General features: G+C 39.2%; 1 protein-coding gene across 1 annotated transcript; it reads right to left on the bottom strand.

Annotated features, from left to right (window-relative positions):
- Positions 1-1,216: 1,216 nt before the first annotated feature.
- On the bottom strand, positions 1,217-22,900 carry LOC148564834 (uncharacterized). The gene is made up of 4 exons (XM_088487094.1): positions 22,832-22,900; positions 21,979-22,729; positions 20,511-20,655; positions 1,217-1,427 (listed from the first exon to the last, which is right to left on the bottom strand). The coding sequence occupies exons 1-4, from the start codon at positions 22,898-22,900 to the stop codon at positions 1,217-1,219; spliced, it is 1,176 nt and encodes a 391-aa protein (XP_088343220.1).
- Positions 22,901-24,133: the final 1,233 nt, after the last annotated feature.

Below are 24,133 nucleotides of genomic sequence, written 5' to 3'. Positions count from 1 at the left end.
TCTAAGCTTCTGCAATTTAATTTACCTGTTCTTTAAGATTCAGAACTTTTACTTTCTGTTCTCTTTGATTTACTGCAATTCTTCCCTCTTCCTTTACATTTTATGCAATTTAGCTTCTGTCAATCACAAACCACTCAAATCAACACTTGATTCGCTTGACTAAATCAACCACTAAACTAAAATTGCTCAATTCTTCAATCCCTGTGGGATCGACCTCACTCATGTGAGTTATTATTACTTGATGCGACCCGGTACACTTGCTGGTTAGTTTTGGGTGTTGAAATTCGTTTTCCAAAATATCCATCAATTCACATCCAGATCATGAATATTTGGAATCCATATTATGCATGGAGATATTGCTTTTTCTAATTCGAATTCAAGAGTGATATAAAATCGGTCTATTTCTGGCATCATATCCATAGTTAGCGCATTCATCATAGTTAGAAGCTCCAACTCCGTATCAAGGAGTGCACATCCGCCACTTCCCATTTGTCTTTTTGACCAATACGACATTGGCCAGCCACAATGGGTACTTAACCTCCCTTATGAATCCTGCTTCTAATAAGGCATGTACCTATTCCTCCACAGCTTGCGATCTCTCTGGGCCGAGCTTTCTGCGCTTTTGTTGTACTGGCCGGGATCCAGGATATACTGCTAATTTATGGCACATTAGTTCGAGATCAATACCGGCCATGTCCGCGGCCTTTCATGCGAACAAGTCGGAATTCGCCTTTAAGAACTTTGTCAGCAGCTCCTTTAAGTCTCCTTTTAGATTCGCCCCTACGTTCGTTGTTTTGTCTTTAGTATCTCCGATCTGAACTTCTTCGGTCTCACCATCTGGTTGAAGACAAAGTTCTTTGCGAGCTCGGACTCTGCCGAGTTCAATAGTGTAGGTTTCTTTTCCTTTGGGGTCGCCTTTAAAGTTCAGACTTTCGTTGTAACAGCGTCGCGCGAGTTTTTGGTCTCCCTTTATGGTGGCAATCCCTTCTGAACTTGGGAACTTCATGCATAGGTGCGGAGTGGAGACCACCACGGCAAGCTGATTTAGCATTGTTCGACCTATGAGGGCATTGTACGCAGAACTTACGTCGACTACAATGTAGTCTATGCTTAGCGTTCTAGAGCGTGTTCCTTTTTCGAAGGTCGTATGTAGTGGGATGTACCCGAGTGGTTGGATTGGGTTGTCTCCGAGCCCGAATAGGCTATTAGGATATGCTCAGAGCACTGTTTCTTGTAGGCCGAGCTTGTCGAAGACGGATTTGAACAGGATATCCACGGAGCTTCCTTGGTCTACCAATGTTCGGTGGAGATTGGCATTGGCAAGTTTGATGGTAACGACCACGGGGTTATCAGGCCCCGGGATGATGCCTGCAGTGTCTTCTTGAGTGAAGGTAATGGTGGGGAGGTCGGGCGACCTATTCCCTTCTCTGACATGGTACATGATAAACCCATATTTTATGACATATATTGTGCTCAATTCAAGAGATTTATTCAATCCATCACCCACTTATTCATGTAAATTGCATGGTTTTACTTTCCCTTCCTTATTATGTGATATATGTAAAATACATGTTTCCTATGCTTTGAAATAATTTATTTTAATTACCCTTTATTACCATTCGATGCCGTGACTTGTGTGTTGAGAAGTTTCAAATCTTTTAAGGCAGGAATGAGTTAAAGGATGGAAAGGAAACATACAAAAATGGAAGGAAAGCACAAAATGGAGTTTTTGAAGAAACTGGCAGCGGCGCGAACGCATGGATGACGCGGCCACATGCCCAGCGCGAAAAGGCAGCGACGCGAACGCCTGACTGACGCGGATGCGCGCCTTAAGCAGAACACAGATGACGCGGACGCATGACCGAAGCGAACGCGTGACAAGGAAAACTCCAGATGACGCGACCGCGTGACCCACGCGGACGCGTGACAGACGCCACGCACCAGAAATTGTAGAAAACGCTCCCAGCAATTTCTGAAGCCTTTTTGGCCCAGATCCAAGTCCAGAAAGCACAGATTAGAGGATATAAAGTGGAGGAATGCATCCATTCAGAGGGAGGTCTTCGATTATTCACTTTTTATGGTTTAGATGTAGGTTTTAGAGAGAGAGAGGTTCTCTCCTCTCTCTTAGGTTTTAGGATTAGGATTTCTTATTATTTCAAGTTAAGTATTCCAACTCTTTATCAGGTTTAATATTTCCTTTTATTATTTTCTCAATTTAATTTATGAATTCTTCTATGTTACATATGATTCTCTTAATTAATGTTATTTGAGGTATTTCAGTTTATGATTGCTTTCTTTTATATTTATGTTACTATTGCTTCCAATTTGAAGACATTTTTATTCGAGTAAGTTTAATTTTCTCCTTTAGGCTTTGGTTAAGTAATTGGTAACTCTTAAGTTATCAAACTCATCGTGATTGATAATTGTTATTTTTGCTAATTGAATCGAATTCCAATAACTCTAGTCTCTCCTTAGGAATCGACTAGGACCTGAGGATAAAATTGATTAGTCCACTTGACTTTCCTTTGATTAGTAAAGGTTAACTAAGTGGGATTAAGCTCAATTCTCATCACCATTGATAAGGATAACAAGGATAGGACTTCTGAATTGTCATACCTTACCAAGAGTTTATTTTATAGTTATTTATTTATTTTACTTGTCATTTAATTTACTTGTTCCTTATTTTTAAAACCCCCAATTTACAAAACTCATAACCAATAATAAGAACATACTTCCCTGCAGTTCCTTGAGAAGACTACCCAAGGTTTAAATACTTCGATTATCAATTTATTTAGGGGTTTGTTACTTGTGACAACCAAAACGTTTGTAAGAAAGGTTGATTGCTTGGTTTAGAAACTATACTTGCAACGAGAATTTATTCTGAATTCTAAATCGTCAATCATCCGTTCTTCAAAATGGCGCCGTTGCCGGGGAGCTGCAATCGTGTGCCTTATTATTGGTTATTGTAAATATTTTTCTTTTATTTGTTTAATTGTTTTTGTTTTTCCCTTTTTAATTTTTTTCTTTTTTTTAGCCACTATAAATTCTCACCCCTCTCGCTTTGAGTTTGGTTCTAATATTGTTGAAAGGAGTGAAAGCTATAACAGGAATATGCATCAAGGTCTAAGCAATCAAAGATGGATGGAGCCAAGAGGATTTGATCAACCCTTTAGGCAACAACACCCTCTAAGATATCATGGACAAAGACCACTTTACAATGCATACCAAGCTAATAGATATGGTGGACAAACTTGTAAATACCAACAAGCCCCACCCTGTGCCTATAGACCATCCTCTCAACATAACTTTGAACCACCACACTCACAAGCTCCTTTTCACCATTTACCACCATATGATCCTTATTTACCCCAATTCCAATCCAATTACTCCCAAACACCACCACTTCCCTATGTACCATGTCCAAATCAATCACCTCAAGAATCACAGGTTCGCCTCAAGGAAACAGTAGATCAACTTCATACAACCCTTCATCAGCTGGAGCAAGCAATACATCAATTATCTTCCAGATGTTCAAACCCTCAAGGAACTCCAATAGCTTTATGTGGAGAATCTAATGACGAACGTAGCATGAAGGAGATACTAGAAACCCCAGAGGGTAGTAATGAGCACAACTTTATTCTGGAACAATTGGAGGAACCTCAGATTATCCAAGAAGAAGAAGTACTGATTGAAGATTTAGGAGATGCTGAACCTTCATGGGAATCCAGAGTTGTGAAAAATACCGTCATGGACGTTACGATTGATGCTAAGGAGGATAGTGCACAACCCCCAAGGCAGGTATTTTATGAAGAACTAGACGGAATAACCCAAGACGCAAGTTTCCTTGATGATGATAATCACAAGTCAAGTTTTCCTAGTAATAAACTTGCATCCGCAAGTGAATTCTCTGAGATCGAAGAATCTTCCCCAAGTGAATACGAAGATGATGCGGAGGTAGATTTTTCTCAACCTCCAGCTTATGACTTAAGTGATGAGGAAGACATCGAAGACTTTGATCAAGACACAGCTACATTTGAAGAATTTTGCAAAGAAGTGAGGAATTCGCAAAAGATTACAAAGGAGTAGAACTTACAAAACCACTGGAAAACCTATCCCAAGGCCATTACCACCCAATACAAGCTTCAAGTGGGTACAATCCTTAACCTTTAACTTTACTTTTCCAGTTGAATATGGTTTGCTTGAAATAGATGGCCAGCTTAGAGCTCTTTGCAGCTTTAAGAGTAAAAGGGAAATGGCTAGTACTTAGAGCTGGTGCACGAGGTTCAATAAGGTTCCACGCTTCAACTCGAAGTGCACGGATTGGTATCATGTTCAATCGAATGGATCACGAAAGACGTTTAGTCATCTTGGTGAGAATATAATTTCTGAGCCGCCTGCATGGTAGAATATAGATCAAGACAAGGGCGGAATTAAAAGCAAAGTTTGGGATCCTTGAATCTATTCTGACATTCATCACGCCGGGAGCCTGAGAACCTGTTTAAAGCTGCTCAGAAGCTTTACATGCCTAGTTTGGGACCCTGGAGGCTGTTGGCATTCCAAACATTGGTGGAGATTTCTGGATGAATTTAATCATAAGCCACCATAATAGGAAGCTCATCTAATGTCCAACTTAAGGACTTTAACTAAAAATGCTAGGTGGGAGACAACTCACCATGGTATGATCGTTCCTGTTTCCATTTTATTTCGTTTTGTTCATTTTTATATTGTTTTATTTTTATTGAACCTGGATGCTATTCATAACATTTGCATTTAGCATTGCATACTGCATAATTGCATACCTGCATAAAAATAAATAAATAAATAAATAAAGGAAAATAAAAAAATAAAAAAATAAAAAAAAGGCGTGCGACGCGACCGCATCGCTAAAGCGATCGCGTCAGTTGCGAAAACCACCTCACACGTGTCCGCGTCATTCACGCGAACGCGTGATCTGGAAATCGGCAAAAAAAATCCAACGCCTAGAAATCTAGTATGGAATCGTGCGGCTGTCGTGCATTTTGCACAAAACGGCTCACGCGTTCGCGTCCATCACGCAAACGCGTCACTAGCAAAACACCCATCCCACGCGAAAGCGTGAGCGACGCGTTCACGTCGCGTGGATTGCACAACACCGCAAAGGAGACAGAGAGTTGCGCTGAAACGATGCTGGAATAGTGCATTTTGCACAATTTCCAGCGACGCGGTCGCATGCCTCACGCGACCGCGTCATTCATCCTTTTTCCTATTCCATGCGATCGCGTCACTCACGCGATCGCGTCAACCCCCCATCCACCCTAGCCACGCGACCGCGTGCCCCACGCGATCGCGTGGATTCAAATTCACTAACCCCAGTGACGCGAAAACCTATCCCCCCCGCGTCCCCATTCTTCTTCCCCAACCCCGTCTGCTCTCCCTCCCTCCTCCCTCTGCACCCTTCACCACCACCCAAAGGGACCGCCGCCCCAGCGTTGACCACCCAGACCCACCGCGCCGACCAACCCCCACTCCTTCTTTCTTCCCTCTCCTTCTTCTCTCTCTCTCTTCTCTTATCCCTTCCACCACTGCGGCCATCCACCGCCACCCACATCACAGTCGCGTCTCCTACCACCACCCTCACCCCCTCCCATCCTTCCCCCTCCTACCACCACCCTCACCACCACCCTCACCCCCTTCCACCACCACCGGACAGCCGCCCACCGTCGCGCCAACCGCCTGCACCGCCGCGTCAGTCACCACCACCACCACCCCCACCCCCTAGCCATCTCTCTGCCCTACTTTCGTTCATACGCCTACCAAGTTCCGCAAAACGCCACTCTTCTTTCAATTCGTAGTTAATTGCACATTTTTCCGTTTACATTCAAAACTAGGCTAGTTAGAGATGTATGTTGTAGTGGATTCTAGGTTGTTAGGTAGCTAGGATGTGGTTAGTGGATTTAGGCCTGATAATTGCGCTGTTCGTGCTTCTTGTTTTATCAATTCCACAATTCTTATGTTATTGCTATTCATATACTGTTCTTTACTGTTGCATGCTGCTTTTTACACTGGTTTTTTCGTGTTCATATTCCGTATTTGTATTTGCAGCTGTATTTTAATTCATATGAACTGTTCTGCTTGTTGTTTATTACCCGGGAACATCCAATTTTAGCCGGAATGCTGCCCAAATTTCTGTAAACTGTTCTGATTTTCCTTCATGTTTTGGTTTTGGCAATTAGAATTCTGCTTTACTCAGCTTTTACCAAACCAATTCATGACTCCAATGACAAGCTTTCTTATTCTTTTCGATTTCCTGGTTAATAAACAACTTTTTTGATGATTCAATTCCAATTTTTGCTATTTCCATATCTATATGAATCATCATCAACCTTATTTCCTTGTTTGAATATGAGTTGATTGTTGCTTATAATTGTGAATTCTTGTTACTTAGAAACTGATCATCATGCCACCTACTCTGACTTTCTTTTTACTAACTCCCTGCTTTCAACTTTCTAACCTCTCTTTCAATCCTAACCAACCTAATTTTCCAAACATCTCTTCTTGGTTTTTTTCACTATTCTCTTTAACCTTCTAACCAAGGCATGATTAAAGTTTTTCCTAATTAACATGAATTCTATTTCTATTACATTTTGGATTGTAAATTTTTCTTCTCGGATTTCTAACTCCTATACAATCCAAAATGCACAATTATTCACCTCATTTCGTTATTCTACTGCTCCTTTGCCACTTTATGCTTACCTTGTTATTTACCTACTTGTTTTCCTATTTTTATTATATCCTGGATTTTTGTTTTTCAGGATGTCTGATACTCAAAGAAAGGGAAAAGGCAAGGCAACAACTGGCAAACAAAAAAGAGGTGAATCCTCTATGTCTCTCCTGGAGCTTATGCATGATGACTACTGTAACGACCCAATTTTCAATATGTCTAGATCATACCGGAAACTGAGCGCTACCAATTTGTCTTCCTAATTATTATCTATTATTTATCATATGAGCCTGATTCGTTGTTAAACGCGTAGTTAATTTGCGTGGTGTATTTTTTTTTAAATATTTGGATTAATAGACAGAATCATTTATAATCAATTCACAAGTAATAACAGATAAAACAGTTATAAACAACCACACAAAAATACATCACAAGTAGTTGACAACATTCGGTGATTCAGCCTTTATTAGCATATAGACTGTTAGTTAGAACACCCCTAGATATAGCTAAATAATATCTATATACATATATATACATACAACATCCCAGGTCCTGACCTGTTCAAGAGGTCCCTAAGCTGGCACCTAGGCTAGCCTAGACTCTATACTCACCTAGTCCCTCTAAACTACTAAAGCGAGGGAAAGTACGTTCTAGATCTTCAAAACTCAAGTCAAGTGGAACGTCATCAAAAGATAGAACATCATCTGCTACTCCTCTGCACGATCAGACTTTTCCACAGGACGTCTCTCTGGTACCTCATGAAGTAGCCACACAGTAGGAATCTCGTACACCGGATTTAGGTTAAAGTGTGCATACGAAAGGGGTGCAGACGTTGGCTGGCCTCACAGTATATACATATAATCAGAGAACGATATTCACCCTAGACTCAGAAGACTGCCTAGAGTGGAATCCCTTTTTGCGTACAATCGTCAGCAAACTACGGAAAGGAACTCTTACTTCCATCTGAAGGGGAAAGGGAGAGAGAAGGGGTAAGAACTGGGGAGTTCTTAGTAGGGCCGGGGTTATTAGTTATGTTCATTTATTTGGGGTCGCTTAGTAGACGAATAACATAATATAGCGAAGCAGTAAACAGAAGATAAAGATAGAAAGAGAAAATAGAGACAACAGAAAGCAGAACACAAACAAAAGAATACAAGAAAATAAAACACAGAACTAGCATACAAGCAGACAAACATAAAGAAGTAGATCACACACAGAAAGGAATGCAACAGAGAATGATGCACAGACAAGAATGATGCATGTCTAGCCCTAGCGCCGGCCATGAGCTCATGTGTCGGTTGGCTGCCCGCAATCCCGACATTTATCCGGTCACGAGTAATCCCGATTTCCCGGATACGATTTTCTGTTCCTAAATAAATGCGCATATAATAATAGCCGCTCATTTGAGATAGCCTCTGCTTACTGCAGGAAAATATATATATACTCTGCTCTGCTCTGGGGAAGCAGAAAATAGCTGTAGGTAACTTAGTTTCCCTACAGAAGCTCTGGGTTGCATTAAGCAACTAATATATATTAAATATAGCTCTGGGTTGCATCAAGCAACTAATATATATATAAATATAGCTCTGGGTTGCATCAAGCAACTAATATATATATAAATATAGCTCTGGGTTGCATTAAGCAACTAATATATATATATATATAGCTCTTTATTATATTACTCTTCTCTTTATATCTCTTTACTCTGTTCTGGTTTCTCTTTTTTCTGTATCTCTTTACTCTGTTTTAATTACTCTGTTTTCTGTATCTCTTTTCTCTTCTCTGATTACTCTTTTCGTCTGTATCTATATTACTCTTTTTCTCTTTATCTCTTCACTTTACTCTGGTTACTCTGTTTTCTGTGTTTTTTTACTCTACTCTGATTTCTCTGCTTAACGTATGTATTTAAAGTTTATGTAAATTTCGGTATGAATAGTTTGCCTGTCCCAAGTATAGGTTCATTAAGTCTATACTGAAACAGTTTAACTTTTCATATTATACCTAACCCTAGTCGCAACTCAAGGACTAACTATGTTGCCCTAGTTCGTTCACTAATTTCTGTCTGTTTTTCTATTATTAAAACCTTACAGACTTTTCTTTAGTTTTTATCTTTTCTTCAACTTTTTATCTTTCTTTTATCTTTGCCTCACTAATATGTTCTTACCACTCCCTAAGTGTTTTATGAAGGTAATTATGAGATTCTGCGCTTAAAGTTGTCTTTCTAAAGCTTTTACTGAAAACTGCCTTTTCTGCATTATTTTATTAATTTTATTAAAATATTATTTTTAATTAAATATTATTATTTAATATTTTATTATTATTTATCATTTTATTATTAAATTTTCGAAAATTAACTTTACTTTAACGTTTAACCTTTAAAATTCACTTTTTACCACCCGTAACTTTTAATATTTCTACTTTTACCACCCTAACTTTTGGAAATTACAAAATAACCCCCCAAACACCAAAATATTTACTTCTTTGCCCTTTTATGGATCAAAAAGGTGTTCTTCATTCTTCTTCACCACACTCAAAGTGTTCTTCGTGTTCTTCGTAAATTCTTCGAATTCTTTCTTTGTTTTTACCCGTTTTTCAGTCTTTTCAGCAACCGATTTTTACCAAAATTCAAAATAAATTTCCAGAAAACACATGTTTTGCATGGTTTTCCTTGAAAACTGAATTGAAATGGGAGGGAGACAGCCATCTCACCTTATTTCCATCCTTGATAAGTTACATGATTATGTAGAGGAAGAAGAGAGGATAATTTTGGTGAAATCGGAGTTTTGATTTGAGTTTTAGTTCAGAAGAAATCAAGCTTTGAAGATTAAGTGTTCATGAAAGTTTCTCTCTTTTCTCTCTTGTTATTTTCGGCCAAAATGATGAAATGAGACATCCTTGGAGGTCTTGGGGGTGTAAGGTGAGTTGTGATTGGTTGGCTTGGAGGTGGATTAAAATAATATTAAAATATCTCTGGTGTACAACTACTAAAACTAGGTGTACCGGAACACTCGTAAAAACATCTCTAAAAATTATTTTCTGAGCTACTAGCATAAATGAAACTAGTAACATATTTATTATGAGAATAGAACATATATAATGAGGCCTTAGCATTGCTAAATTCATCAGAGAGTGCTTGTGCTAAGCTGCACTAGTAAACCGTAAACCCGGTTAAACCGATTTTCTGTTTTTAACAAAAACCGACCAGGTAACCTTATAATATCATTCAAGAATTTTTTAATACTAATATAATGATAATATTATACTATTATCTCTCTCCTCTCATGAATCAAGTCTGGTTCGTCAAACAGAGACTATTTACGAAAATCAGAATCAAAACTGCCAACCGATACGGTTCAAAAACTAGGTTCTTCGCGATTGCATTATCGAGCTTGCCTCAGAGGAGGTTCTAGCTTAAGGATGACATAATGATAATGAGGATTGAGATGCTTGATGATATAGCAGAGGTGTTTGATGCCAGGGCATCTTGGCCAGTTTCACTGACCTTTTCTTTACTGTTTTTAGGATAGTTTCATACATTTCTTTAGGAAATAAGCTAGTTTTGGGTAAATATTCACTTATGCCTTGATTCAAGCATACATTGTGCATTTTACATAATTTCATGAGGATTTTGCATAAGTTTAGTGACAAATATTATGTTGCATTACTCATGACTTGGACTAGAGCTTTGATGCACTTTATTGCTTGATTTCAGGACCAAAAAGGAAGCAAGAAAAGGGGAGGTAACTTGCAAGATTAATGAGAAAAGTGATTGCCAATAACATTCTCAAAAAAGCCATCAATGCTCACGTTAGAGAGTCACGTTAACTAAGTTAACGTGAACTCTAACGTGGAGAAGAGAAGTTGAGCCAACGTTAGTGACACTTAACATTGTCACTAACGTTGGCAATTACTCATAAGTGGCCACGTTAGAAGCCACGTTAACCTAGTTAACGTGGCCTCTAACGTTAAAAGGGGAAGAGAAGCCAACGTTAGTGACACTCAACATTGTCACTAACATTGGCCTATGGTGCAAAGTACCACGTTAACTCCCACGTTAACTTGGTTAACGTGGGAACTAACGTAAAGGATGAAGAGTTGTCGACAACGTTAGTAACACTCAACATTGTCACTAACGTTGAAGCAACCACACAACCCCCAATAGTCACGTTAAACTCCACGTTAACTTAGTTAACGTGGAAGCTAACGATGAGGAATGAAGGATGAGCCAACGTTAGTGACACTCAACATTGTCACTAACGTTGGGATGGCTAAAGATGGCTACGTTAGAGGCCACGTTAACCTAGTTAACGTGGACTCTAACGTGAGACCCAGGGGCATATTGGAACGTTAGTGACAATGTTGAGTGTCACTAACATTCTTGAAGGTTGGCAAGGACCACGTTAGAAGCCACGTTAACCTAGTTAACGTGGGCTTTAACGTGAAACAAGAAGGGGCACACTGGAACGTTAGTGACAATGTTGAGTGTCACTAACGTTCTCCAAGGATTAATAAGGCAACGTTAAAAGCCACGTTAACCTAGTTAACGTGGGTTTTAACGTGAGGCAAAGGGGTGCATTGGAACGTTAGTGACAATGTTAAGTGTCACTAACGTTCTCGAACTTATATTCTCACTAAATATTAACACCCCTAACGTCCTGAGCTGAAGTCTCTGCCCACTTAGCATTTTCTCTCTGCAAGTAAAGCCAAGCCCAAATGAAGAAAAGAACTGCTTCAAACTCAAGATCCAAAGGCTCAAGACTTGAAGAGTAAACTAGAAGCCGAGAAGAGTAGTATATATAGGAGTTGCTTTGAATTGTAAAGAAGCTCGGGAGGCTGGGAAAAAGAGAACTACTCTCTGTATTTTACTTTCTTTGCAAATTCTAGTTTTATGATGTATTCTCCATCTTTGTTTTCATTTTCAAGAGTTATGAACAACTAAACCCCTTTCATTGGGTTAGGGAGCTCTGTTGTAATTTGATGGATCAATACTAATTTTCATTATTCTTCTTCTATCTTTCCTCTTGATTTTACTTGAAAGCTTTCGATCTTCATCCAATTGAGTAGTTATCTTGGAAGAGAAGCTATTCAAACTTGGATCTCTTTTGAACCTTGAAAGAGGAATGAAGAGATCAAGCTAGAAATGCTTTCTCATGCTGGACCAAATTGGGTTTGGATGGGTATATGACTATAACCTTCTCAATACTTAATTTGGGAAATGCATGTGGTATAATCAGTGACCATACTTTATCTCTTCTCATGAGCAATTGACCAAGGAATTGGCTATTGATCAAGATTTGAGAGATTGAATTGCAAGAAATTGTAATTCAATCACTTAAGATTGCCAAGGAGATCAATGAGTGCATTGATTGAGGAAGAGATGAAAATGAACTTGATCCGGAGAATTGCAACATCTCCTAAGCCCAATGAACTCCCCATCTCTGATCTTACCCATTCTCTTTAATTTCTGCCATTTACTTTTATGAGCAAAACCCCCATTCCCATTTACAATTCTACAATTTATTTTCAGTTATTTACTTCCAGTCCTTTAATTCTAGCATTTACTTTTCTATTATTTACATTCCCGCCATTTTATTTTCTGCAACTCTCAACCCAAATCCTAGATTCGCTCAACTAAAACATTCTTCTAATTAAAGTTGCTTGATCAATCAATCCCTGTGGGATTCGACCTCACTCTATTGTGAGTTTTTACTTGACGACAACTTCGGTACACTTGTCGAAGGGAGATTTGTTGAGAGACAAGTTTTTCGTGCATCAAGTTTATGGCGCCGTTGCCGGGGATTGATTGTGCATCAACAATGATTATATTGGAAGATCACTAGATTGAGCATTTTATTTTGTGAATTTCATTTTCTGTTTGAGTGATTTACTTTTTGTTTTAGTTATACTTCTTCCCTTCTCCCTCTACTCTTTTGTTTTTTCTTTATTATTTTCAATTCTGTTTGCTAACTCACTAACTGTTTGATATATTGTATCACCCACAACTAACAGCAATTCTGACACAAATACTATCTGCACCTATTTTCTCTGCTTGTACTTGTTGGTTGTATGACAGGGAGAAGAAGCAGGGCTTCAACTTCCTTTGAGACAGCCTCTGCTTACTGCAAGAAAATATATATATACTCTGCTCTGCTCTGGGGAAGCAAAAAATAGCTGTAGGTAACTTAGTTTCCCTACAGAAGCTCTGGGTTGCATTAAGCAACTAATATATATTAAATATAGCTCTGGGTTGCATCAAGCAACTAATATATATATAAATATAGCTCTGGGTTGCATCAAGCAACTAATATATATATAAATATAGCTCTGGGTTGCGTTAAGCAACTAATATATATATAGCTCTTTATTATATTACTCTTCTCTTTATATCTCTTTACTCTGTTCTGGTTTCTCTTTTTTCTGTATCTCTTTACTCTGTTTTAATTACTCTGTTTTCTGTATCTCTTTTCTCTTCTCTGATTACTCTTTTCGTCTGTATCTATATTACTCTTTTTCTCTTTATCTCTTTACTTTACTCTGGTTACTCTGTTTTCTGTGTTTTTTTACTCTACTCTGATTTCTCTGCTTAACGTATGTATTTAAAGTTTATGTAAATTTCGGTATGAATAGTTTGCCTGTCCCAAGTATAGGTTCATTAAGTCTATACTAAAACAGTTTAACTTTTCATATTATACCTAACCCTAGTCGCAACTCAAGGACTAACTATGTTGCCCTAGTTCGTTCACTAATTTCTGTCTGTTTTTCTGTTATTAAAACCTTACAGACTTTTCTTTAGTTTTTATCTTTTCTTCAACTTTTTATCTTTCTTTTATCTTTGCCTCACTAATATGTTCTTACCACTCCCTAAGTGTTTTATGAAGGTAATTATGAGATTCTGCGCTTAAAGTTGTCTTTCTAAAGCTTTTACAGAAAACTGCCTTTTCTGCATTATTTTATTAATTTTATTAAAATATTATTTTTAATTAAATATTATTATTTAATATTTTATTATTATTTATCATTTTATTATTAAATTTTCGAAAATTAACTTTACTTTAACCTTTAACCTTTAAAATTCACTTTTTACCACCCGTAACTTTTAATATTTCTACTTTTACCACCCTAACTTTTGGAAATTACAAAATAACCCCCCAAACACCAAAATATTTACTTCCTTGCCCTTTTATGGATCAAAAAGGTGTTCTTCATTCTTCTTCACCACACTCAAAGTGTTCTTCGTGTTCTTCGTAAATTCTTCGAATTCTTTCTTTGTTTTTACCCATTTTTCAGTCTTTTCAGCAACCGATTTTTACCAAAATTCAAAATAAATTTCCAGCCACTAAGAACACACATTCATAGCTTGAATTTCATCAAATTTCATCAAATTTTCACCAAAATTTCAACAAGAATTACTCATACAAACAATCAATTTCAAGCACAGCCAAACCATATCATAATCACACAACTCAAACACAATCAATCAAGATTAAATTTGTCAATCCCTACCTGGTTTTGCTACTCCTAATTCGGTTAAACTTTCAGGTGGTCCTTAAGCACTTTTTCCTCCTAAATCACATCAAGAACAACGTTAAATCCAAAAACTCTCAACTGACCAAATCTCACTCAGTATGTTAGGAAGAGATATCTCACCTTAGACTTGCTGGAAATTCACATTTCTTGGCCCTCAAGTCAAGTTAAGCATGATTCCTAAGGAAGAACATCAAGAAAACACATGTTTTGCATTGTTTTCCTTGAAAACCGAATTGAAATGGGAGGGAGACAGCCATCTCACCTTATTTCCATCCTTGATGAGTTACATGGTTATGTAGAGGAAGAAGAGAGGATCATTTTTGTAACGACCCAACTCCCAGTATGCCATGGTCATACAAGAAGCTAAGTGTTACTAACTTATCCCTCTTAATTATTAACTATTATTTACTATATGAGCCTGTTCCTTGTTAGAGCGATGCCAATTTTACGGGTAGCTTTTTTTTTTATATCGTATCGTTGCGGATAACAAGGTAAAATAAACAAGCATATATTGGGAGTAACAGAAAAGCGGCATAAAGAAACATAGAGACACAACTGATAATATACATCATGTACACTATAACAAAACATGCGGCGTTTACACCAGATCAAGTCAGTTTACATCCTCGTCATCCTACGTAGCTAATATATACACGACACTCCCAGGGCCTGGCCCATACAAAAAGCCACTAATCTGGCACCCAGGCTAGCCTAAGCACTATATAGCTCCTAGCTCTCGGGTGTACTAACACAAGTGAGAGACTAACTAACAGATAATGTCAGACTAGAGTGTCATCAAAAGAATGCCACTTCCGCAGTCAAGCTATATCTACACGTGGCCGTTCGGAGAATCGCCGTGAGGCTCGTCCATCTCCTCATCCTGCTCTATCTCTATCTCAGGATCCTCCTCTTCCTCATCGTCCACAGCTGCAACTATGTCCTCAGATCCACCAGAAATACTGTTGTCACTATGTACAAAACCATTCGCAAGCACAGGTCCGTTCGCGTATATAGGAGCTACCCCACCGTCCGGTAGTGCCGGCTCATCAGGCTGTGGAAAGTCGGGGATCGGCTCAGGGGGAAAAATCCCACTCTGGTGGTATCACAGGTACGTAGTCATCAGCTAACTCAGGCTCATCAGGAATGATAGGCTCAGGTACCGCCTCATTCAAAGGTTGAGCTGGTATAGGGTGCTTAGGATCATCAGGAAAAGGATGTCCAGGTGCGTCAGGGTGTAACCAGGATAAGGGAAAGTCGTAAGGAGCATCAGGGTCAAAATGCGGGCTAGACAGAGGATGTTGAAAAGCTCGATTAGGTAACGCATATCGTCTAATACGAGGCTCCAAACCCATAATGAAGTAACTGTGATGTACCTGATCCTCGTAGACGTAAGGGTCCTCGAACTCATAGAAGATCACGCCCGTCTCCATCTGAGGGGGGAGGAAGGGAGAGTAGGGGTAAGAACTGGGGAGTTCTTAGTAGGGTCGGGGTTATTAGTTACGTTCATTTATTTGATTCCGATTAGCAGATAGATATTAGAATACAGTAAAGTAGTAAACAGTAGTTAAAATAGATAGGGAAAACAGAAAATAGAACACAAACAGAAGAGTGCAAGAAAATAAAGCATAGACATAACACTCAAGCAAACAAACATAAAGAAATTGATCAAACACAAGTAGGAATGCAACAGAGAATAATGCACAGACAAGAATGATGCATGTCTAGTCCTAGTGCAGGTAATGAGCTCATTTGTCGGTTTCTACCCGCTCCCGACGTAACCCAGCATTACTAGCCGGATATGGCTTTCCTGTTGGCTATACCCCTGTGTACAGGAAATAACCCCTCTGCCACCACAGGGTCCACTGCACGCAGGAAATAACACATCTGCCACTGCAGGGTTGTATGCCGACACACCTTCTGTATACAGGAAATAACCCCTCTGCCACTACAGAAATGGAACAGGTGGTCACGGTACTTCTGTAGCAGGAAATAACCCCTCTGCCTTACAGAAATAAAATATGGATCTGTACCGCAGGAAAGCGTTTCTCAGTGGTTGCACCATTATCTATCTGACTGCTACAATGTAGTAGATGAACATATAGATATCTCTGAGGTTTCCTTAATGCAACAGATGACCTCTCAATAGGTCCTCTACTCTTTATCATATTACTCTCTTCGCTTTGTCTCTTTATTCTGCTCTGTTTGTTCCTTTCTCTGCGCTTCCTCACTTTATTCTGCTTTCTCTATTTAACGTATGTATTTAAAGCTTATGTAAATTTCGGTATGATTAGTTAGCCTGCCCCAAGTATAGGTTCATTAAGTCTATACTGAAACAGTTTAACTTTTCATATAATACCTAACCCTATTCGCAAATCAAGAACTAACTATGTTGCCCTAGTTCGTTCACTAGTCTTTGTCTGTTTCTCTGTTGTTAAAATTTTACAGACTTTTTCTTCGATTTTTATCTTTTCTTCAACTTTTTATCTTTTCTTTATCTTTGCCTCACTAATATGTTTTTACCACTCCCTAAGTGTTTTATGAAGGTAATTATGAGATTCTGCGCTTAAAGTTGTCTTTCTAAAGCTTTTACAGAAAACTGCCTTTTTCGCATTATTTTATTATTTTTATTAAAATATTATTTTATTAATATATTTTCGAAAATTAACTTTACTTTAACCTTTAACCTTTAAAATTCACTTTTTACCACCCGTAACTTTTAATATTTCTACTTTTACCACCCTAACTTCCAGAAATTACCATATAACCCCTTAAACACCAAAAATTTTACTTCCTTGCCCTTTTATGAATCAAAAAGGTGTTCTTCATTGTTCTTCACCACACTCAAAGTGTTCTTCATGTTCTTCATAAATTCTTCAGATTCTTTCTCTGTTTTTACCCGTTTTTCAGTCTTTTCAGCAACCGATTTTTACTATAATTCATAATAAATTAGCAGCCACTAAAACCCCATCTTTTCTACATGATTTCAACACAAATTGAACCTCAATTTAAGCTTAGGGTTTCGTTTTTTCAGCTGCCCAAGAACATGAACTTTAAAGCTTAAATTTCATCAAATTTCATCAGAATTTCACCAAATTTTCACCAAAAATCAATCATATATGCAACCAATTTTTAGCACAGCCAAATAATACAACATTCACACATCTCAAACACAATTAATCAAGATTAATTTCGTGACACCCTACCTGGTCTTGCTGCTTCTAATTCAATCAAACTTTCAGGTGGTCCTTAAACACTTTTTCCTCCTAAATCACATCAAGAAAACACATATTTAAGCATGTTTCCTTGAAACTGAATCAAAAGAGAGATGGTATAGCCAACTCACCTTGATCCCAGCCTTGATAAGTCATATGATCATGTAGAGAAAGAAGAGAGGATCATTTTGGTCGGATTGGAATTTTGATTTGAGTTTTAGTTCAGCAGAAATCAAGCTTTGAAGATTTGGAACTAAGAACTTTTCTCTCTTTTTCTCTCTACCTATTTTCGGCCACAAAGTGAAAATGAGCCAGCCTTGGGGGTTTTGGGGGGTGTAGGGTGAGTTGTGATTGGTTGGCTTGGAGGTGGATTAAAATAATATTAAAATATCTCAGGTGTATAACTACTAAAACTAGATGCATCGGAACACTTGCAAAAACATGTCTAAAAATTATTTTCTAAGCTACTAGCATAAATGACACTAGTAAAATATTTATTATGAGAATGAAACATGAATAATGAGGCCTTAGCATTGCTAAAGTCATCAGGGAGTGCTGGTGCTAAGCTGCACCAGTAAATTGTGAACCCGGTTAAACCGGTTTTCCGTTTTTAACTAAAACTGATCAGGTAACCTCATAATATCATTCAAGAGGCTTCTAATACTCATATAATGATAATATCATCCTATTATCTCTCTCCTCTCATAAATCGAGTCCGGTTTGTCAAACTGAGATTATTTACGAAAAATCGAATTAAAACTCCTAACCGATACGGTTAAAAAACTAGATTCCTCGTGATTGCATTATCGAGCTTGTCTCGGAAAAGGTTCTAACTTAAAGATGACATGATGACAATGAGGATTGAGATACTTGATGATATATCAAAGGTTTTCCCCTTACTGATCTTCCGGAGAAATTCGTACTTTCAGAATAGATCTCGCGTACTCGAAAACCGGGGTTGTTACATTCTACCCTCCTAAAAGAAAATTTTGCCCTCAAAATTTCAGTTACCTGAGAATAAATGCGGGTAATCAGCTTTCATCTTATCTTCCAATTCCCAAGTGTGCTCTTCTTCTCCTCTTTGTCCCCAAGCTACTTTGACTAAGTGAACAGTCTTGCCTCTCAGCTGCTTATCGTTTCTTTCTACGATCTGAACTGGTGATGCTTGATATGTCAAATCGTTTCGTAACTGTACTGTCTCTGGTTGTAAAATATGACTCTCGTCGGGAATATATTTCTTAAGTTGCGAGACATGAAAAACATCATGAAGGTTTGACAAATATGGAGGAAGGGCTACTTGATAAGCTACTAGACCGACTCTTTTAAGTATTTGGAAAGGTCCTATGTATCGAGGGTTAAGCTTTTTAGTCTTAAGAGCTCTACCTATTCCAGTAGTCGGGGTTACTTTAAGAAAGACATGGTCTCCCTCACTAAACTCTAAGGGTCTACGTCTATTATCGGCATAACTCTTTTGACGGCTCTGTGATGTCTGGATCTTCTGGCGAATCCCCTTTATCTTCTCAGTAGTTTCTTGCACTAAGTCTGGACCTAAGACACTGGCTTCTCCGTCGTCATTCCAACACAATGGTGTCTGACATCTTCCTCCATAGAGAGCTTCATATGGTGCCATCCCGATACTTTGTTGGTAGCTGTTGTTGTAGACGAACTCGACCAATGGCATATATCTATCCCAACTGCCTTGGTTATCCATTACACAAGATCTTAGCATGTCTTCCAATGTTTGGATTGTCCGCTCTGATTGTCCGTCTGTTTGAGGATGGTATGCTGTACTCATATGCAATTCTGTTCCCAATGCTTTCTGGAAAGCTCTCCAGAATCTGGAAGTAAACCTCGGATCTCGATCTGAAACAATTGATGACGGTATTCCGTGCAATCGTACGATTTCTTGAATATATATCCGTGCCAGCCTTTCTAATGTATAGTCAACTCGAATCGGAAGGAAGTGCGCTGATTTTGTCAACCTGTCCACAATTACCCAAATGGTATTTTGTCCAGTTGAGGTCCTTGGCAATCCCGTGACAAAATCCATAGTGATCTGCTCCAACTTCCATTGTGGTATTTCTAAGGGTTGCAGGGTTCCTGACGGTTTCTGGTGTTCCACCTTCACCTTCTGACAGGTTAAACATTTTGAGACATAATCAGCTACCTCTTTCTTCAAGCCCGGCCACCAGAACATTTGTTTCAAATCCTGATACATCTTTGTTACTCCAGGATGCATAGAAAATCTACTTTGATGAGCTTCTGCAAGAATCCTTTGCCGCAAATCTCCAGAGCTAGGCACACAAATTCTGTTCTTGTATCTCCAGAGGCTGCTACGATCTAGTCTTACAGCTTCTGGTTCCTCTACTTTCATCCGTCTCAGCATCGTCATCATTTCTGAATCCTGTGCTTGTGCTTGCTGAATCCTAATCTTAAAATCTGGTGTTATATGCAATTGGGCCAAACGGACTCCACTTGATGTCTCAGTCATAGCCAACTTAAGGTCCTCAAATTCTGCGAGTAACTTTTCTTCCTTTATCATCATCCAAAAGATATTCAAATTCTTCCTGCTCAAAGTGTCTGCCACCACGTTCGCTTTTCCTGGGTGATAGCTTAACTTAAAATCATAGTCCTTCAGGAACTCCATCCACCTTCGCTGTCGCATATTAAGATCCTTCTGGTCAAAGATATACTTTAAACTTTTGTGGTCAGAGAAAACTTCTAGCTGAGCGCCATACAAATAGTGTCTCCAGATCTTCAGAGCAAACACTACTGCAGCCAACTCCAAGTCATGCGTCGGATAATTTCGTTCATGAGGTCTCAGCTGCCGGGAAGCATAAGCCACCACATTTTTGTCTTGCATCAGCACACATCCAAGTCCTTTATGAGAAGCGTCACAGTATACTTCAAAAGGTTTCTGTGGGTCGGGTAGTACTAATACAGGTGCAGTTGTTAATTTTTCCTTAAGCATCTTGAAACTCCTATCACACTCAGCCGTCCAAACGAACGGAACTTCCTTTTGTGTAAGGTAAGTCAGAGGTAAGGCTATCTGTGAAAACCCTTTAATAAACCTCCGGTAATATCCAGCAAGTCCGAGAAAACTCCGAACTTCTGTAACGGTCGTAGGTGGTTCCCATTGCACTACTGCTTCATTTTTTGAAGGATCCACTGCAATTCCTCCCTGTGATATAACATGTCCCAAAAATGCCACCTTCTCTGTCCACTCGCACTTTGATAATTTAGCATATAACTTCCGAGTCCTTAGTATCTGCAATACAGTCCTTAGATGCTCTTCATGCTCTCTTTCTGTCTTCGAATAGATGAGAATATCGTCTATGAAGACTACTACGAACTGATCAAGGTACGGACGAAAAATACGATTCATGTAATCCATAAAAATCGCAGGAGCATTAGTTAGTCCAAACGACATAACCGTATACTCATAGTGACCATATCGAGTTCTAAATGCAGTCTTCGGTATATCTGACTCTTTCACTCGAATCTGGTGATAGCCCGATCGCAAATCAATCTTCGAAAACACAGTTGCACCTTTTAACTGATCCATTAGATCATCTATTCGTGGAAGTGGATACTTGTTCTTGATAGTGACTTTATTTAACTGTCGGTAATCTATGCAAAGTCTCATTCCACCATTCTTCTTCTTTACTAGCAATACAGGAGCTCCCCAAGGTGATGCGCTGGGACGAATAAATTTCTTTCCAAGTAGCTCATCCAACTGCTTCTTCAACTCTGCAAGTTCCAATGGTGACATCCGGTACGGTGCTATGGAAATTGGTCCGGTTCCAGGTACAAGTTCAATGCTAAATTCTATCTCTCGCTGAGGAGGAAACTCAGGTATGTCGTCCGGGAAAACATCAGGAAATTCCTTCACCACTCGGATTCGTTCTAAGCTTAGTTCACTATCATTTGAGCTAGCCGCTAACAGAACGTACCCCTCACAATCACTCCCGTCTAATGTAACTCTTACAGAATTCAGATATAAAGTATGAGATAGAAATGGTTTAATATCTAAACTATCAGACGGAATAACAGCAGTTCTTTCATAGCAATCAAGGAAAACATGATACTTAGATAACCAATCTAACCCTAGAATAACTTCTAAACCACATAGAGGCAAACAGATTAGATCATGTATAAAAGTTCTGTTCCTAATAGTGAATGGTACTTGCAGGCACACTAAACTAGTCAAAGCATTTTGGGACGCAGGTGTATGGACAATCAGATCAAAGTTCAACTCAGAGAAATCTAGTCCCAACTCACGAGCAACAGTTAAAGAGATAAAGGAATGCGATGCACCCGAGTCATATAGTACAGTTAGAAATCGATCTTTGACAATACACTGACCTTGGATCAGGGCGTCTGATTGCATAGCATCATCAGCAGTCATGGCAAACACTCGACCTTGTTGCTGGGTTCGTATTGGATTTCGAGAAAGTCCTTTTGGGCAACTCCTCGCCAAGTGTCCCGGTTCCCCACAATTGTAACAAGTAAATGTTTTGATTTGGCAAGGCCTGGTACCATGATCCTTTCCACACTGCCTACATGCAATATTCACTTGTGCCTGTTGAGGTCGTTTACCATTATCCTGCCTTGGTCTACCTCCGTTTCCACCCGTAGGGCGAGTAGGGATGTTACCAACCTGTGGGTTCCTTCGCTGTGGCACACCAGGTGTCTTGAAGTTTGTCCTTCGTGGTTGCCAATTATAACTATTGTAGTTCCTTGGTGGAAATCCTTGACGACTTGCTTTAGAGGCACTCACCTTCTTAGCACATTCTTCTACTAACTTACACTTATTAACCAGCTCAGCAAAATTTCGTATCTCCAATGGAACTACTGAACTCATCAGATCCTCACGAAGGCCCCCTTCGAACTTCAAACACTTCCATTCTTCAAAGTCAGCAGGATTCCCTTGGCAGATCTTGGAGAAATAGCACAAGTCATCAAACTTACGGGCATATTCTGCAATAGTTATGTTACCCTGTTTCAGCTGCATAAGTTCCATCTCCTTAGCATCACGAGCTGCCCTCGGAAAATACTTCTTATAAAATTCATCCTTAAAAGTATTCCAAGGAATAACGCCTTCATCTTGTTGCAACAGTCGCTGTATCCCCTGCCACCAATGCTCAGCTTCTCCTTCCAGCATATAAGTAGCGAACTCCACGTGTTGGCCTTCCGGAACATGCTGTGCTCGCAGTGATCGTTCGATAGCTCGAAACCAGTTGTCAGCATCAGTCGCAACGAGTGTACCTTTAAACTTAGGTGGTTTAACCTTCAGAAAAGTCGCAAGGGTCATAGGTCTTTCGAGATGCCCCAAGTTATTCTCATCATTTCCACTATCTTCCCCATGCTCATTCTCATTCCCGTTTCTCACTCCAAGACGATCAACAGCCCTAGCCGCTGCTACTGCAGCCTCACGCACTGCCTCAGCCACAGCGTTCATGGTAGTCATAAATGTTTCCTGTTCCCTCTCGTAGTTAACATTAGGAATTCCTTCCCGTACGCCTCGTCTCCGTGAACCCATTGTGGTCCTGTTCACACCAAACAATCATTATTAAGGTGATCAGTCTTAACACTTCAAGTCAAGTGTGAACACTCCCAGAATGAAAACACAGAGACAATCATGCAACACATATCATATAGATATCCTATAAGCATGAGACACACAACAGAGTATGCAATGAAGCATAGTCAGTCCACTCCCCAGGCTCTATTGGGAACGAACTGCTCTGATACCAACTTGTAACGACCCAACTCCCAGTATGCCATGGTCATACAAGAAGCTAAGTGTTACTAACTTATCCCTCTTAATTATTAACTACTATTTACTATATGAGCCTGTTCCTTGTTAGAGCGATGCCAATTTTACGGGTAGCTTTTTTTTTATATCATATCGTTGCGGATAACAAGGTAAAATAAACAAGCATATATTGGAAGTAACAGATAAGCGGCATAAAGAAACATAGAGACACAACTGATAATATACATCATATACACTATAACAAAACATGCGGCGTTTACACCAGATCAAGTCAGTTTACATCCTCGTCATCCTACGTAGCTAATATATACACGACACTCCCAGGGCCTGGCCCATACAAAAAGCCACTAATCTGGCACCCAGGCTAGCCTAAGCACTATATAGCTCCTAGCTCTCGGGTGCACTAACACAAGTGAGAGACTAACTAACAGATAATGTCAGACTAGAGTGTCATCAAAAGAATGCCCCTTCCGCAGTCAAGCTATATCTACACGTGGCCGTTCGGAGAATCGCCGTGAGGCTCGTCCATCTCCTCATCCTGCTCTATCTCTATCTCAGGATCCTGATGTGCATAAACTTGTTATGCTACGATTTAGGAAATTGCACGATCGGCAAAATTCCTTCCGGCAAGTGCACCGGTTATCGTCAAGTAAAAACTCACAATAGAGTGAGGTCGAATCCCACAAGGATTGGTTGAGTGAGCAATTCGGATTAGAAGTATGTTCTAGTTGAGCGGAATCAAGATTTAGATGAGAATTGCGGAATGTAAAATTGCATGAATTAAAGAGCGAGAAGCTAAATTGCTGAAATTAAAAGGGATGGGGTGATTGCATGAATTTAATTGCAGAATGTAAAGAGAAAGTGGTAAATCAGAAATGGGGAATTCATTGGGTGTTATGAGATATTGAGATCTCC

This window comes from Arachis ipaensis, chromosome B5 (assembly GCF_059453495.1).
Source record: "Arachis ipaensis isolate K30076 ecotype BB chromosome B5, ASM5945349v1, whole genome shotgun sequence".
NCBI classification, from domain to species: Eukaryota; Viridiplantae; Streptophyta; class Magnoliopsida; order Fabales; family Fabaceae; genus Arachis; species Arachis ipaensis.
The sequence above is the reverse complement of the archived record's forward strand: the minus strand, read 5'-3'. Positions and strand labels throughout refer to the sequence as shown.